This window comes from Dendropsophus ebraccatus, chromosome 5 (assembly GCF_027789765.1).
Source record: "Dendropsophus ebraccatus isolate aDenEbr1 chromosome 5, aDenEbr1.pat, whole genome shotgun sequence".
Lineage (NCBI taxonomy): Eukaryota > Metazoa > Chordata > Amphibia > Anura > Hylidae > Dendropsophus > Dendropsophus ebraccatus.
This window is the reverse complement of record NC_091458.1, coordinates 43,389,768-43,401,532: the sequence shown is the minus strand read 5'-3', so window position 1 is coordinate 43,401,532 and position 11,765 is coordinate 43,389,768. Positions and strand designations below refer to the sequence as shown.

At 46.1% G+C, this 11,765-nt stretch overlaps 1 protein-coding gene across 1 annotated transcript in view; it reads left to right on the top strand.

Annotated features, from left to right (window-relative positions):
* Positions 1-1,655: 1,655 nt before the first annotated feature.
* FOXO1 (forkhead box O1) overlaps positions 1,656-11,765 on the top strand; it is a 49,837-nt gene continuing 39,727 nt past the window's right edge. Inside the window, exon 1 of the mRNA XM_069969954.1 lies at positions 1,656-2,833. Coding sequence (XP_069826055.1) covers positions 2,279-2,833 — 555 coding nt within the window. The 5' untranslated portion in view covers positions 1,656-2,278. The remainder of the gene's footprint in view (positions 2,834-11,765) is intronic.

Here is an 11,765-nt window from a genome sequence, read left to right as displayed (position 1 = left end):
CCGTTTGCTTCGCTGGGAGGACTCCCGAGCCTCTGTTTCAGCCGCTCTCTGCTCAAAGAATTGACATGTTCACTCTTTGAGCGGAGGGCCGTGGAAGCGGAGGCACGCAAGCCCTCCCATTGCCACAGACGGCATGCGGGATTCTGCGTCGGAGAGCTTTGCCGCACAATTCTGCTCCCACATATGAACAAAGACTTAAATAAGTCATCTTCAGGCCCTATTACACGGAACGATTATCGTGCGAAAAATCGTTAAAATTTAAACGATAATCGTTCTGTGTAATTGCAGGCAACAATCGAAAAATCGTTGATATAGATCTGAACCTAAAATTATCGTTAATCGTTCGCTGTAATTCCACGTTCGTTCAAGTTCCGCATTTATTCACTAATCGTTCAGTCTAATTGCACATCGTTCATTGTTTTTCTGGGATCAGAAGGAATAAATGATCATAGTAACGATCACAATAACAATCATAGTAACGATCATAATAACAATCATAGTAACGATCACAATAACAATCATAGTAACGATCATAACTAACGATTATCGTTCTGTGTAATATGGTGAACGATTTCAGGTTAACGATAAACAATCTCGTTTGCGATCGGTTTTCGTTAAAAATCGCTCAGTGTAATATTACCCTTCCACACAAAACACAAAACAGAAGGCACCAAATCTGCTGCATGACGGACACCGACAGAGCCCCACGGTCCCCACTGATTGTTGGATTTCCGTCATGTTCTGATCAATGCTCCTAACTGCACATATAACACAGATGCGAACACGGCCTAAGTATGAACTCACCCATCTAATACCCACCAGTCAGCGTCCCATAGAAAGTCAAAGGGGTTAGGGTCCATTAACACAGAAAGATTATCTGCCAAAGATTTGAAGCCAAAGCCAGAAACAGACTATAAACAGAGATCAGGTCATAGAGGAAAGCCTCCTCTTTTCAAATCCATTCCTGGCTTTGGCTTCAAATCTTTGGCAGATAATCTTTCTGTGTAAATGGACCCTTAGGCATTGCACTGAGCAAAACTGGATCCCAATATGGTGCCTTTCATTCCAATGTGAGAGGATGGGCCCTATTCCACGGGACGATTATCGTTCACATAATCGTTAACGATAAACGATCTCAAAGGACCGCTATTGAGAACAACCTGAAATCGTTCACCCATTTACACGGAACAATGATCGTTACTTATGATCGTTGTTGCGGTCGTCTTGTCGTCGCTACTGCGTTTGTCGCCACTGAGAACGTCATTTTAACAAGCAACGTTAAAAATAGGTCCAGGTCTCATTAAGCAAACAATGATTTCTCGTTCGTCGTTTAATCGTTAACCGATATTTAACCAAACGATTATGGCTTCAATCCGAACTATTTAACGATTATCTAATCGTCCCGTAGAATTGGGCCCTTATGATGTCAGGGGAGTTGTAGTTTGGCAACAACCAGAGAACACTACAGGATCCATTCAGAAAAAGTGATAAAGTGACGTAAACGTGACGTCACTGCCCCCTGTGATTCCCTATATGAAGCGCTGGATGCTGGATGAGGCGCTTGTTATTGTGATCACTCCGGAGACGCGTGCTCCGCGGGCCCGGCAGCAGCCGCCTTATCTGCAGGGGGTCATTCCCCTCGCTGCTCTTTGGATAGCTCCGGCTGTTTTGCGGCGAGCGCGGCAGACACGTTGCACGCAAGGGACATAAACAAACCGCACTCCTCCTCCTCCCACACACACAACCATAATAAGAGCACGGGATCGGCCGGCGCTGGATTTTAACCCCTTCCGCCTTAGCTCAGCCAATCACAGACGCCCATTCACCCACTTAGGGAAGGCGATGACAGGGTTAACGCAGTGACGTCACTTTCCCGTCTCCGCCCACTCAGGCAGCCGACTCGGGGAAAAAGTTATAGGAGGGGGTGGAGACAGCGATGGAACGCTACGATTGGCTTACGGCCTGTCAGGGGGAGACCCCGCCCACCCCTCCTTTTCCTTCTTTGTAGAAGTGGGAGGGGCCGGCTCGTGACGGTAGGTTCCAGTAAACTGCAGCCTGTTGCCGGGGGGCAGGTCGGACATTCAACAGGCGGCCGCCGAGGAGTGAGGAGCTGGTGAGCGCGCGCCCGGCCGCAGTGACGCACTCTGGAGTGTTGCAAAAGTGACGCAGCCCGTGAGTGACGCAGACTCAGCGCCGCTCATGAAGTGAGTGAAACTTTTTTTTTTTTCTTTCAATCTATTTTTGCGGCAAAGTTTTTCGGGACTCCCTTTGCCGAGTCATGGCTGAAGCCCCGCCGCCCCCGGTGGTGGAGATAGACCCGGATTTCGAGCCTCTATCCCGGCCCCGGTCTTGCACTTGGCCGCTGCCCCGTCCTGAGTTTAATCCCAGTAATTCAGCCAACTCGTCCCCGGCTCCGTCTGTGCAGCCCGAAGCGGCAGCCGGCAATGTGGACTTCATGAGCCTGCTGGAGGAGGGCGAGGACTACGAGCCCGGGCTGTGCGGGGACTTCCAGTGCCAGGACGTGCTGCAGCTGCAGCCGCATCCCCCTCACACCCCCCAGCAGCAGCACCCCCAGCCCCTGCATGCGCCCCCCGCCGTGCCTGCCCTGTCCCCCGCATCCTCCCCGGCCCCCCTGGGAGCCCAGCAGCCCCGCAAGAGCAGCTCCTCCCGCCGCAACGCCTGGGGCAACCTGTCCTACGCCGACCTGATCAGCCAGGCCATAGAGAGCTCCCCGGAGAAGCGGCTCACCCTGTCCCAGATCTACGACTGGATGGTCAAGAGTGTCCCCTACTTCAAGGACAAGGGGGACAGCAACAGCTCCGCCGGCTGGAAGGTGAGGACTACTCTCTCTATATCACTCTGTACACCACTACAACTCCCAGCATGCTCACGGTTGTCGTTTTCCAATAGCTGGATGGTTGCAGAGCGCCGCTTTCCAGCTGTTGTAAAACTACAACTCCCAGCAGGCCCTGGCAGTTGTAGTTTTTGCACTTATAGAATTGCTGGTAGTTGTAGTTGCATTCCAGCCACTGGTCACTAGAAATAGTGAACCTGTTGCATCTTTCCACTGTTGTGGGACTACAACTCCCAGCATGTCCTGCTATCGATGCTGGGAGTTGTAGTTTTGCTACCGCTCTATGGCCACGGGTCGGTGTGACTTGGGGAACCTGCTGCTTCTCTATGTTCTTAAGCTATTGCAGTACTACAACTCCCAGCATGGATGGCCACTGATCGCCATGGGATTTGTTGAGTTTGATGCATCTGTATCTAGCTGTGGCAGAACTACAACTCCTAGCATGTACAAGGTGATGCTTAGAGGGACTCTCGCACTACTAAGGGTCAATCAGGATTGGTTGTGCTGTGATGGTACCCTTGAAGAGTCACAGCTTGGCTCTAACTTATATATCTGTTATAAAGCCAGGACTGTAGCCTGCTGGGAGTTGTAGTTTTACAACAGCCGGAGATATAACTAGTGTACAACATGAGGGACTCTCACTGTTAGGGATCAGCCAGGATTGTGCTGTGATGCTACCCTAGAAGAGACACAGCTTGGCTCTGTTATATGATATCTGTCATGATGCCAGGACTGTCATAGCCTGCTGGGAGTTGTAGTTTGCAGAGAGTCCTTGTCAGTAAATCAGTGCTGGTGAGTGTAGCGGCTGCTGGTTGCCTCCAGTGCAGACACCTGACACAATGGCTGATGTGTAACCAGAGTGTCAGGTTACTGTAGTGTGATGTCCCCAGGTGATAACCTGCTAGGAGGTGTCGCTGGCACCAGGTAACCCAGCTCCGTGTAGTACCCCGGCAGTGCCACTTCCTGACAATGGGATGATCCGGACTAAGGGGATTGTCTGGATTGGCCGAGACGCTAGGGAGTGTGTCTGCGCTGCTGCCGCCGCTATCAGACGGGCTCCAGGGCTCGGGGCTCATTACTGCAGCTAGCCCCATGATAATCCTCAATCTAATATAATAGGGCTCAGAGGAGTTGCCATGTGCTGCTGGAGACTGCTGGAGACTGCTGGCAGTGTATGCCATGCTGGGAAGAGTACTTGTATCATGTGTGACGGCTGCTGTAGAGAGTACATGTGCTGGGCTGTAAGAGTGGCTTCCTCTATATGTGAATGGGCTCTTACAGCTAATGCTTTCTGTACGTGTAATGCGCTCTTACAGCTGTATGTGCAATGTGCTCGTACTGCTAGCCATAGGAACTCTCAAGGCTTCCTACATAGTCCTTGTAGAAGGTTGCATGGATGGCGTGTTTTGTCTGCTATAGATAGTACTTATAGTGGGTTATGTGAGTGGCGTGCTGGATAGCACTCGGTATTTATGGCATGTCTTCTTTACTAGGGATACTACTTTTAGGAGGTTGTAATATTTGACATGCTGTCTCTGCTATGGATAGTACATTTAGGAGGACGTACTGTAGGTATGGCAGGTTCTCATACTTACAGGTTGTGTGTGTGTCCTGCTGAGGATAGTACTTTTACTAGGTTATACATATGGCATGCTTTCTCTACTAAACATAGTACTTATTATAGTGGGTTGTATACTACTCTTAGCAGGTCACACACTCTCCTGTATGGCTGATACTTATTGTGTGTTGTATACATGCATGCCCTGTCTACTATAGATACTACTCTATACTACATATGTCCCACTCTCTCCAATATACTTATAGTGGGTTGTATACATGCATGCCCTGTCTATTATAGATACTACTCTTAGCAGGTCCCATATGCCACGCTCTCTCTGCTATGGCTGATACTTATAGTGGGTTGTATACATGCATGCCCTGTCTACTATAGATACTACTCTATACTACATATGTCCCACTCTCTCCGATATACTTATAGTGGGTTGTATACATGCATGCCCTGTCTACTATAGATACTACTCTATACTACATATGTCCCACTCTCTCCGATATACTTATAGTGGGTTGTATACATGCATGCCCTGTCTATTATAGATACTACTCTATACTACATATGTCCCACTCTCTCCGATATACTTATAGTGGGTTGTATACATGCATGCCCTGTCTATTATAGATACTACTCTATACTACATATGTCCCACTCTCTCCGATATACTTATAGTGGGTTGTATACATGCATGCATGCCCTGTCTACTATAGATACTACTCTTAGCAGGTCCCATATGCCACGCTCTCTCCGCTATGGCTGATACTTATAGTGGGTTGAATACTACTCTTAGTATATACTACTCTTAGCAGGTTCTATATGTCCCCCTCTCTCCGCTATGGCCGATACTTATAGTGGGTTGTATACTACTTAGTAGGTACTACTCTTAGCAGGTCACACACTCTCCCGTATGGCTGATACTTATAGTGGGTTGTATACATGCATGCCCTGTCCATTATAGATACTACTCTATACTACATATGTCCCACTCTCTCCGATATACTTATAGTGGGTTGTATACATGCATGCCCTGTCTATTATAGATGCTACTCTTAGCAGGTCCCATATGTCCCGCTTTCTCCTATATGGCTGATACTTATAGTGGATTGTACACTACTTAGTAGATGCTACTCTTAGCAGGTCCCATATGTCCCGCTCTCTCCTATATGGCTGATACTTATAGTGGGTTGTACACTACTTAGTAGATGCTACTCTTAGCAGATCCCATATGTCCCGCTCTCTCCGCTATGGCCGATACTTATAGTGGGTTGTATGTGTGCAGCATCTTCATTGTGGCCCCCCTCCCCATAGTACATTGTGTAGTGACACATTCTCTCCACTCTTTATTTCCTCCGGAGAGTATCCTGAGGAAGAGCTCATTGTCAGGTTACTCCTCGGAGGAAAACGCTGATGATTGTGCGGGGAGCATATACCTTGAGCCCTTGGGTCTTCCTTTATGCTGTGTTTTATTAGGTTGTGTTATGTTCAGCTCTATTTTAGGCATAAAGGGACCTTGACCTGTTATTTCTTTGTGGTTGTTTGATCTGAGAACAGTTCTTATGGGTAACCTTCATATTAACCTGTGACTGTCCAGCTGCCTGGTGTGTATAAGGGGGTGCTGTATATTCACAATAGCCAGAAAGGTTGGAGATCCCCCATATATATAACGTTCTGCTTAGTGGTTTGGTATAGGTCACTTGTCAAACTTGTGACCCTCCAGTTGTTGCAGAACTACAATTCCCATCATGCCTGGAGAGCTAAAGCTTTGGTTCTCCAGGAATGACGATATTGTTTGTACCAGCTGGTGGGCTGCACGTTTGACACTCCTGGTATAGGATGGGTAATATACCTCTAGTGCTGTTCTTTAAGGTATGTTCACACAATGCAGATCAGTGGCAAAAAATCTGCAATCCTGCTTTTAAATAAAAGTGAAATCAGTTGCAGCTACAGTAATCACCGCCTGCTCCACATGGTGTGAACGTACCCTATCACTGGATATTGCACCTGTTCTATCCAGCAGAACAGTGTATGGACATCCCGCTGCTTCCCAGCATCTTCTCTGATGCTTCCTCACATCTTGCTTTCTTGTTTCCTATACACATGTATGTTGATGGTTGTTGTTTTCATTGTAGACCCTTGAAGGGGAAGTCCAGGAAATGATTCAAAGTCCCAGAGAGTGCTTTTCCCAGCCGTCTTAGAGAAGGTCCTGATGCTCTCTAAAGCGTCAGGAAGCCCTGGATCCTTGGATATTCTGTGCATTAGGAGAACTTGCATAGGATCTCTGTGTATATACACACTGGGGAAGGGTTCAGGGTTTGAAATAAATGTGTTTTATGATTCCTACAGCTAGGAAAAAGGCAATTTGAGTTAGCCTGATAAAGCTGGATTTCCCCTTTAAATCTTCCTGTTACCATTCTCTAGTGGGTTATGACTGTTCTCTGACTAGACAAGTGTGGGAGTATTTGCTCTCCTCCTACCTGGCCCATCAATGGCTGCAACCTAATGACTCAACACTTATTGCTGATTATTTATCTATTTACGGTTTTATTCTTTAGATTTGTATCATTATTTGTACATAGTTCTCTATGAAAAGTCTAGGATGACTGTGGGACAGTGTTTTACAGCCTGAGGCTCTCCAGAGGTTGGGAAACTACAACTCCCATCATGTACTGTCCGCATGATTGCAGCCAGGGCATAGTGGGAATTGTAGTTTCTGGTTTGTGTTCTGAACTTTGGCTGTCCACGCCTGATGGGGATTGTAGTTTTATAACAGCTGGAGGGCTACAGGTTTGACACCTGTACTGTAGACTTTATTGGTCCTTTTTGTTGGTGCCAAGCTGTCCTGTCCCTTACCAAGTGACTTATTGTTATACACAGACGTTTCCTTCAACCTGTTGCCGTGTAGTTGATGAAAACTACGACACTTACCATGTCCGTGATAAGAGTTGTGTAAGAGTGAAGAGGATTGAAGTACTGCCTGGACTCTAATGTAGTGTTTACTTTCCTGTGGCACAACTACAACTTTGACTTTGAGGGCATGATGGGAGTTGTAGTTTTGCCACAGCAAGAATGCCGTAGGTTAGCCTAAAGGCTGATGGGAATAGTAGTTTTGCAGCTGCTTTGGCTGTGAGTACATGATGGGAGTTGTAGTTGTACACAATCTGGAGAGCATTAGGTTGAGTACTGACAGCTCTTTGTATCCAAATCTTCATGCTCAAAGTCCACTCGGTGTCTGTTCTGCAGACCGTTCAAGAGAGTCAGGTCCTCGATCCTGAAGGTTTTCCTACATTCTTTAGGGATTAAACTTCACATGCCGTCCATGTAACAAAGGCATTGTTTCTGGGTTTTTTTTCTTTCCCCAGAAGGGCCAATAATATTTAGTTGAAAAATTTATTTTTCTGAGTCGGCAAAATGGCCTCGCTACCTGTAATGACACGGAGGGTTTGCCTGCAAATTGCACCATAAAACCTTGACTATAAATGAAGGCTGAGGCTTATTCCGGAGTTTTTATAACAATAGCAACAAATACTACTGACGACAAATACGCTGTAAAAGTAATGAGGTACTAACTGGAAAATAATGAGCGTGCTGCAAGTGTATGACTGAAGAACGGCATGTATGGGAGATGGGGACTCAAGGATACACAAGTGTGCACTGTGGTTTGCTTTCATCCTAGTGTAAATATACTATATATAATCTACACACAGCTCTCAGGTGTGAGTTCTCAGGTTCTCGGGTTAAAAGGGGAAAAAAGAACAACGGAGTTATCCTTATTACATAGTGAAGCCCTGTGTACAGGTCCTGTATGTTGCCCCTAGGGCAGTGTTCACACAATTTATTTTGATGCTTGGAAATACAGTCAAAATGAGCCTCACATTTCCAAACTCTTTTTTTTTTTTTTTTTGGAGTGTTTTATGCATGTTTTGTTTGTTGCTTATGTTCATTTTAGGTAAGTCGGGCACGATTCAGCTGTTATTTACATCAGTTAAAGGGGTATTCCCATCTCAACTAGTTATACATGTAGGACTATATTAGTTAAATATTTGTAAATGCATTCATTTATCAAACTTGTCTCCTTCTCCTGATATGCCGCCCTTTCCTTCCCATTGTTGACAACTGATTCTAGACCACCACTCTGCTCTAAAAGCAGTGACCTGGCAGGTATGTATATAGCTATAATGTAAATGCAGAGAGGGAGTGTGTGTGTATCTGACCTGTGTGTGTGTGTATCAACCACTGATTTTAGAGCAGAGTGGTGGTCAGTAACCTAGGCAACAAGCTGCCAACAATGGGAGGTAAAGAGCAGCATATCAGAAGGAGAAGACACGGTTACTAAATGAATGTATTTGCAAAAAAAACTAGTCCTATAAGTATAACTATATTAGCCGAAATGGTAATACCCCTTTAAATCTGCACCATGAAATCTGCAGTGGATTAAACCTGTGTGGCTGTTCCCTTCAGGGACTTGTCTGCTTTGGATGACTGATAATTATATTGCAGAGCTTCCAGTCTGCTGATATTGGTGCGTTTACAGAGATTTATCTGACAGATTATTGAAGCCAAAGCCAGGAATGTATTTGAAAGGAGAAGTCTTTTCTTTATGACCTGTTCTCTGTTACCTGTTCTTGGCTTTGGCTTAAAAAATCTGTGTGTAAACACACCATAAGTTATTGAAGGTGTGTGGCCACCGTATGGATTTATATGGGAGCAATTTAATTTTCACTGTTATTGATTTTAGTGGGAGCCCAGAAGTAGTGACCTGTACATGCAATGAGCTTTTTTTTTTTTTCTTTCCCCGTTAAGTATACCCTTTGGCCGTGTTCCCACATGCCAGAGAAGACTTGCAGCCAATAATCCTGGGAACATGGCATAGCCATAGGTAAACGCATGGGAGGGGGCGCATGTTAACTGTATATGATCATAGTCACATGGGAATGCGACCCTAGTGTCTACACTAAGGGTACGTTCACACTGAGGAAAAGAGGCGGAAATGCCTAGCGCAATTCCACCTGCCTCAGTCTGCAGCGAGGATTCCGCTTGGACTTTCTGCCTCCTGTCCTCAGTGTTAATGTGCCCAGAGAATATGGGGGAGTTTTGTCAAATTGGTGTAAAGTGAAACTGGCTCAGTTGCCCCTAGCAACCAATCAGATTCCACCTTTCATTCCTCACAGACTGTTTGGGAAGTGAAATGTGGAATCTGATTGGTTGCTAGGGGCAACTGAGAGTTTGACTTTACACCATGTTTGATAAATCTCCCCCTGTATCCTTACATCCCTACAGCTGGTTCGTTGCATGAATTTCTGCTGCTGCCCCATGCACCTCAATACTACGTGCAGAATAACAGCATAAAGCCTCTATAACATGATTATAGGTCAGATCAGGCCTATATCGCCCAGTGCAATATATGTCCATTTATCTGCACCTCACCTATATATATTCTATACATGTCATGGGTGTATTTAGTGATAAATCATCCAGTGGTATACCTAGTGCATGTAAGAAACAGACACGTATGGATGTACGAGCTCCATAGATGAGTATTCGGGGCCATGCTTGTTTCAGCAGAGGAAATAGCAGGGGTGGAGCAGACTGACAGAAACCCACAAGTGTGGCAGATGTGAATAAGCTGAGCGTCATTTGTAGTATGACTAATTCCCCAATACTCAGATAAATGTCCCTGTAGAGATGTGCTATTTGCATAGGTTACTCACGCCTGGGCTTCAGGTTACTCACCCCAGGGCTTGGAGCCTCATATTGTTTGTATGTGATCTGATGAGTGTTCAGTATTGTGGATGTGTGGGGTGACCTGAGGGTTTGGAGGAACTGCTGCATAAGCTTTATGGCCTTCTGCTGAAGAAAGAAGAGTTCACGTCCGTGTCATCTACTCCTTTTTATTCCCCCCTCTGTTCTGTCATAGGAAGTAAAAATGGAGTGCCGGCTCTGTGCGTGGTGGACACCAGTAGCGTCTGATGGATCCTTGTGACATATAATTATAATTTAGATTCCTTGCTGCACGCTCCATCAGATGTGAAGGAATCTGCAGCGGAGACTCGGAGCCTCAATCACAGATGTGAACACTGCCTCAGGCTCTGTTTTTGCCAGATTGCTGTTGCTTAAGACCCTATCTCACTAATTATCGGCCTTACTTGGCCTATTGAGACCAAAGCCAGGAACAGATTGAGACTTCTCCTCTTTTTAAATCCATTTCTGGCCTTGGCTTCAATAATCTGTCATATATACGTCAGATGAATCTTGTCTGTATAAAAACACTATAAGGTTTGTTTGGGTGGCCCCTCCCGCTGCTCCTTGCTTGTTGTCTGTGTGTAATAGCACAGGCAGTGAGTGAGGAATGAGGGGGTAGCGAGGACTGAGCTGACGAACTCGCTTCCCCTGGATTATCAGGCCATGTAATTCAGCCTTGATGGAAGGTTAGGCTCTGTTCACACTGCTATTGTAAGGGAAACCATGATAGCAGTGCTGGATTGCATTCCATCGTCTTTTAATACAGACTTTTTTTAAACTGGTCGATTATCGTCAATTCCTAGAATATTCGGCTGATCGACCCGTTTAAAAGTGACAGCAGAAGCGACACTGGATCTTTTGTGCATCAGTTATCAGCCAGACATCTGTGTAAACAGGAGATGCACAGACTATAACAATGAATGTTAATGGCCACACGAACAATACAGTGATTGTTGGCTAAGTGACCAATCATAGTATAGAGGATAGAGCCCGCCTCCTGGACACATACTGTAGCTGCCGCCAGGACGTCACACTGTGTTACATGGTCATGAAGGCCATGTCCTGTCCAATACACAACTTTATTACACTCCTCTCCCCACCCTCTGCATAGTAAAGGCCATATGACAACACTTCCTGGCTCTGACTTCCATTCTCCCTATAATAACTCTAATATTGGTGCCTTCTGCACGGTTCCAGTCTTTGCACTATGTAGACTACAATATACAGTAATAGATCTGCCGCCGCCGCTTAGTTTGCCCTCAGTGTTGGTCGAGCAAACCGGCTCCTTCTGTGTCTTTCTGCTCCTCTTGTCGCCCCCGAGGTTTGCAGGTTAGGGCGCCTGGCTGGCTCTGTCAGCTGAATGATGGAAGCTTCTGGTCTGCCTCTGCCGTGTAATGTATACTGTATGTCATTGTGTCTTTAGGATCTGGTCTGTTCATGAGACTTTTATCCTGAAATGCTCGCACCTGTAGGTGCCTATTGGACTGGCTTACTGGTATCTAGCCCAGGCCATAGTGAGCAGGCTAGAAGCCAGCGTCCCCAGTTACCCATCAGCCTGCTATAGTAGGAGTGTCCTGATACCAGAGAAGCGGGAATACT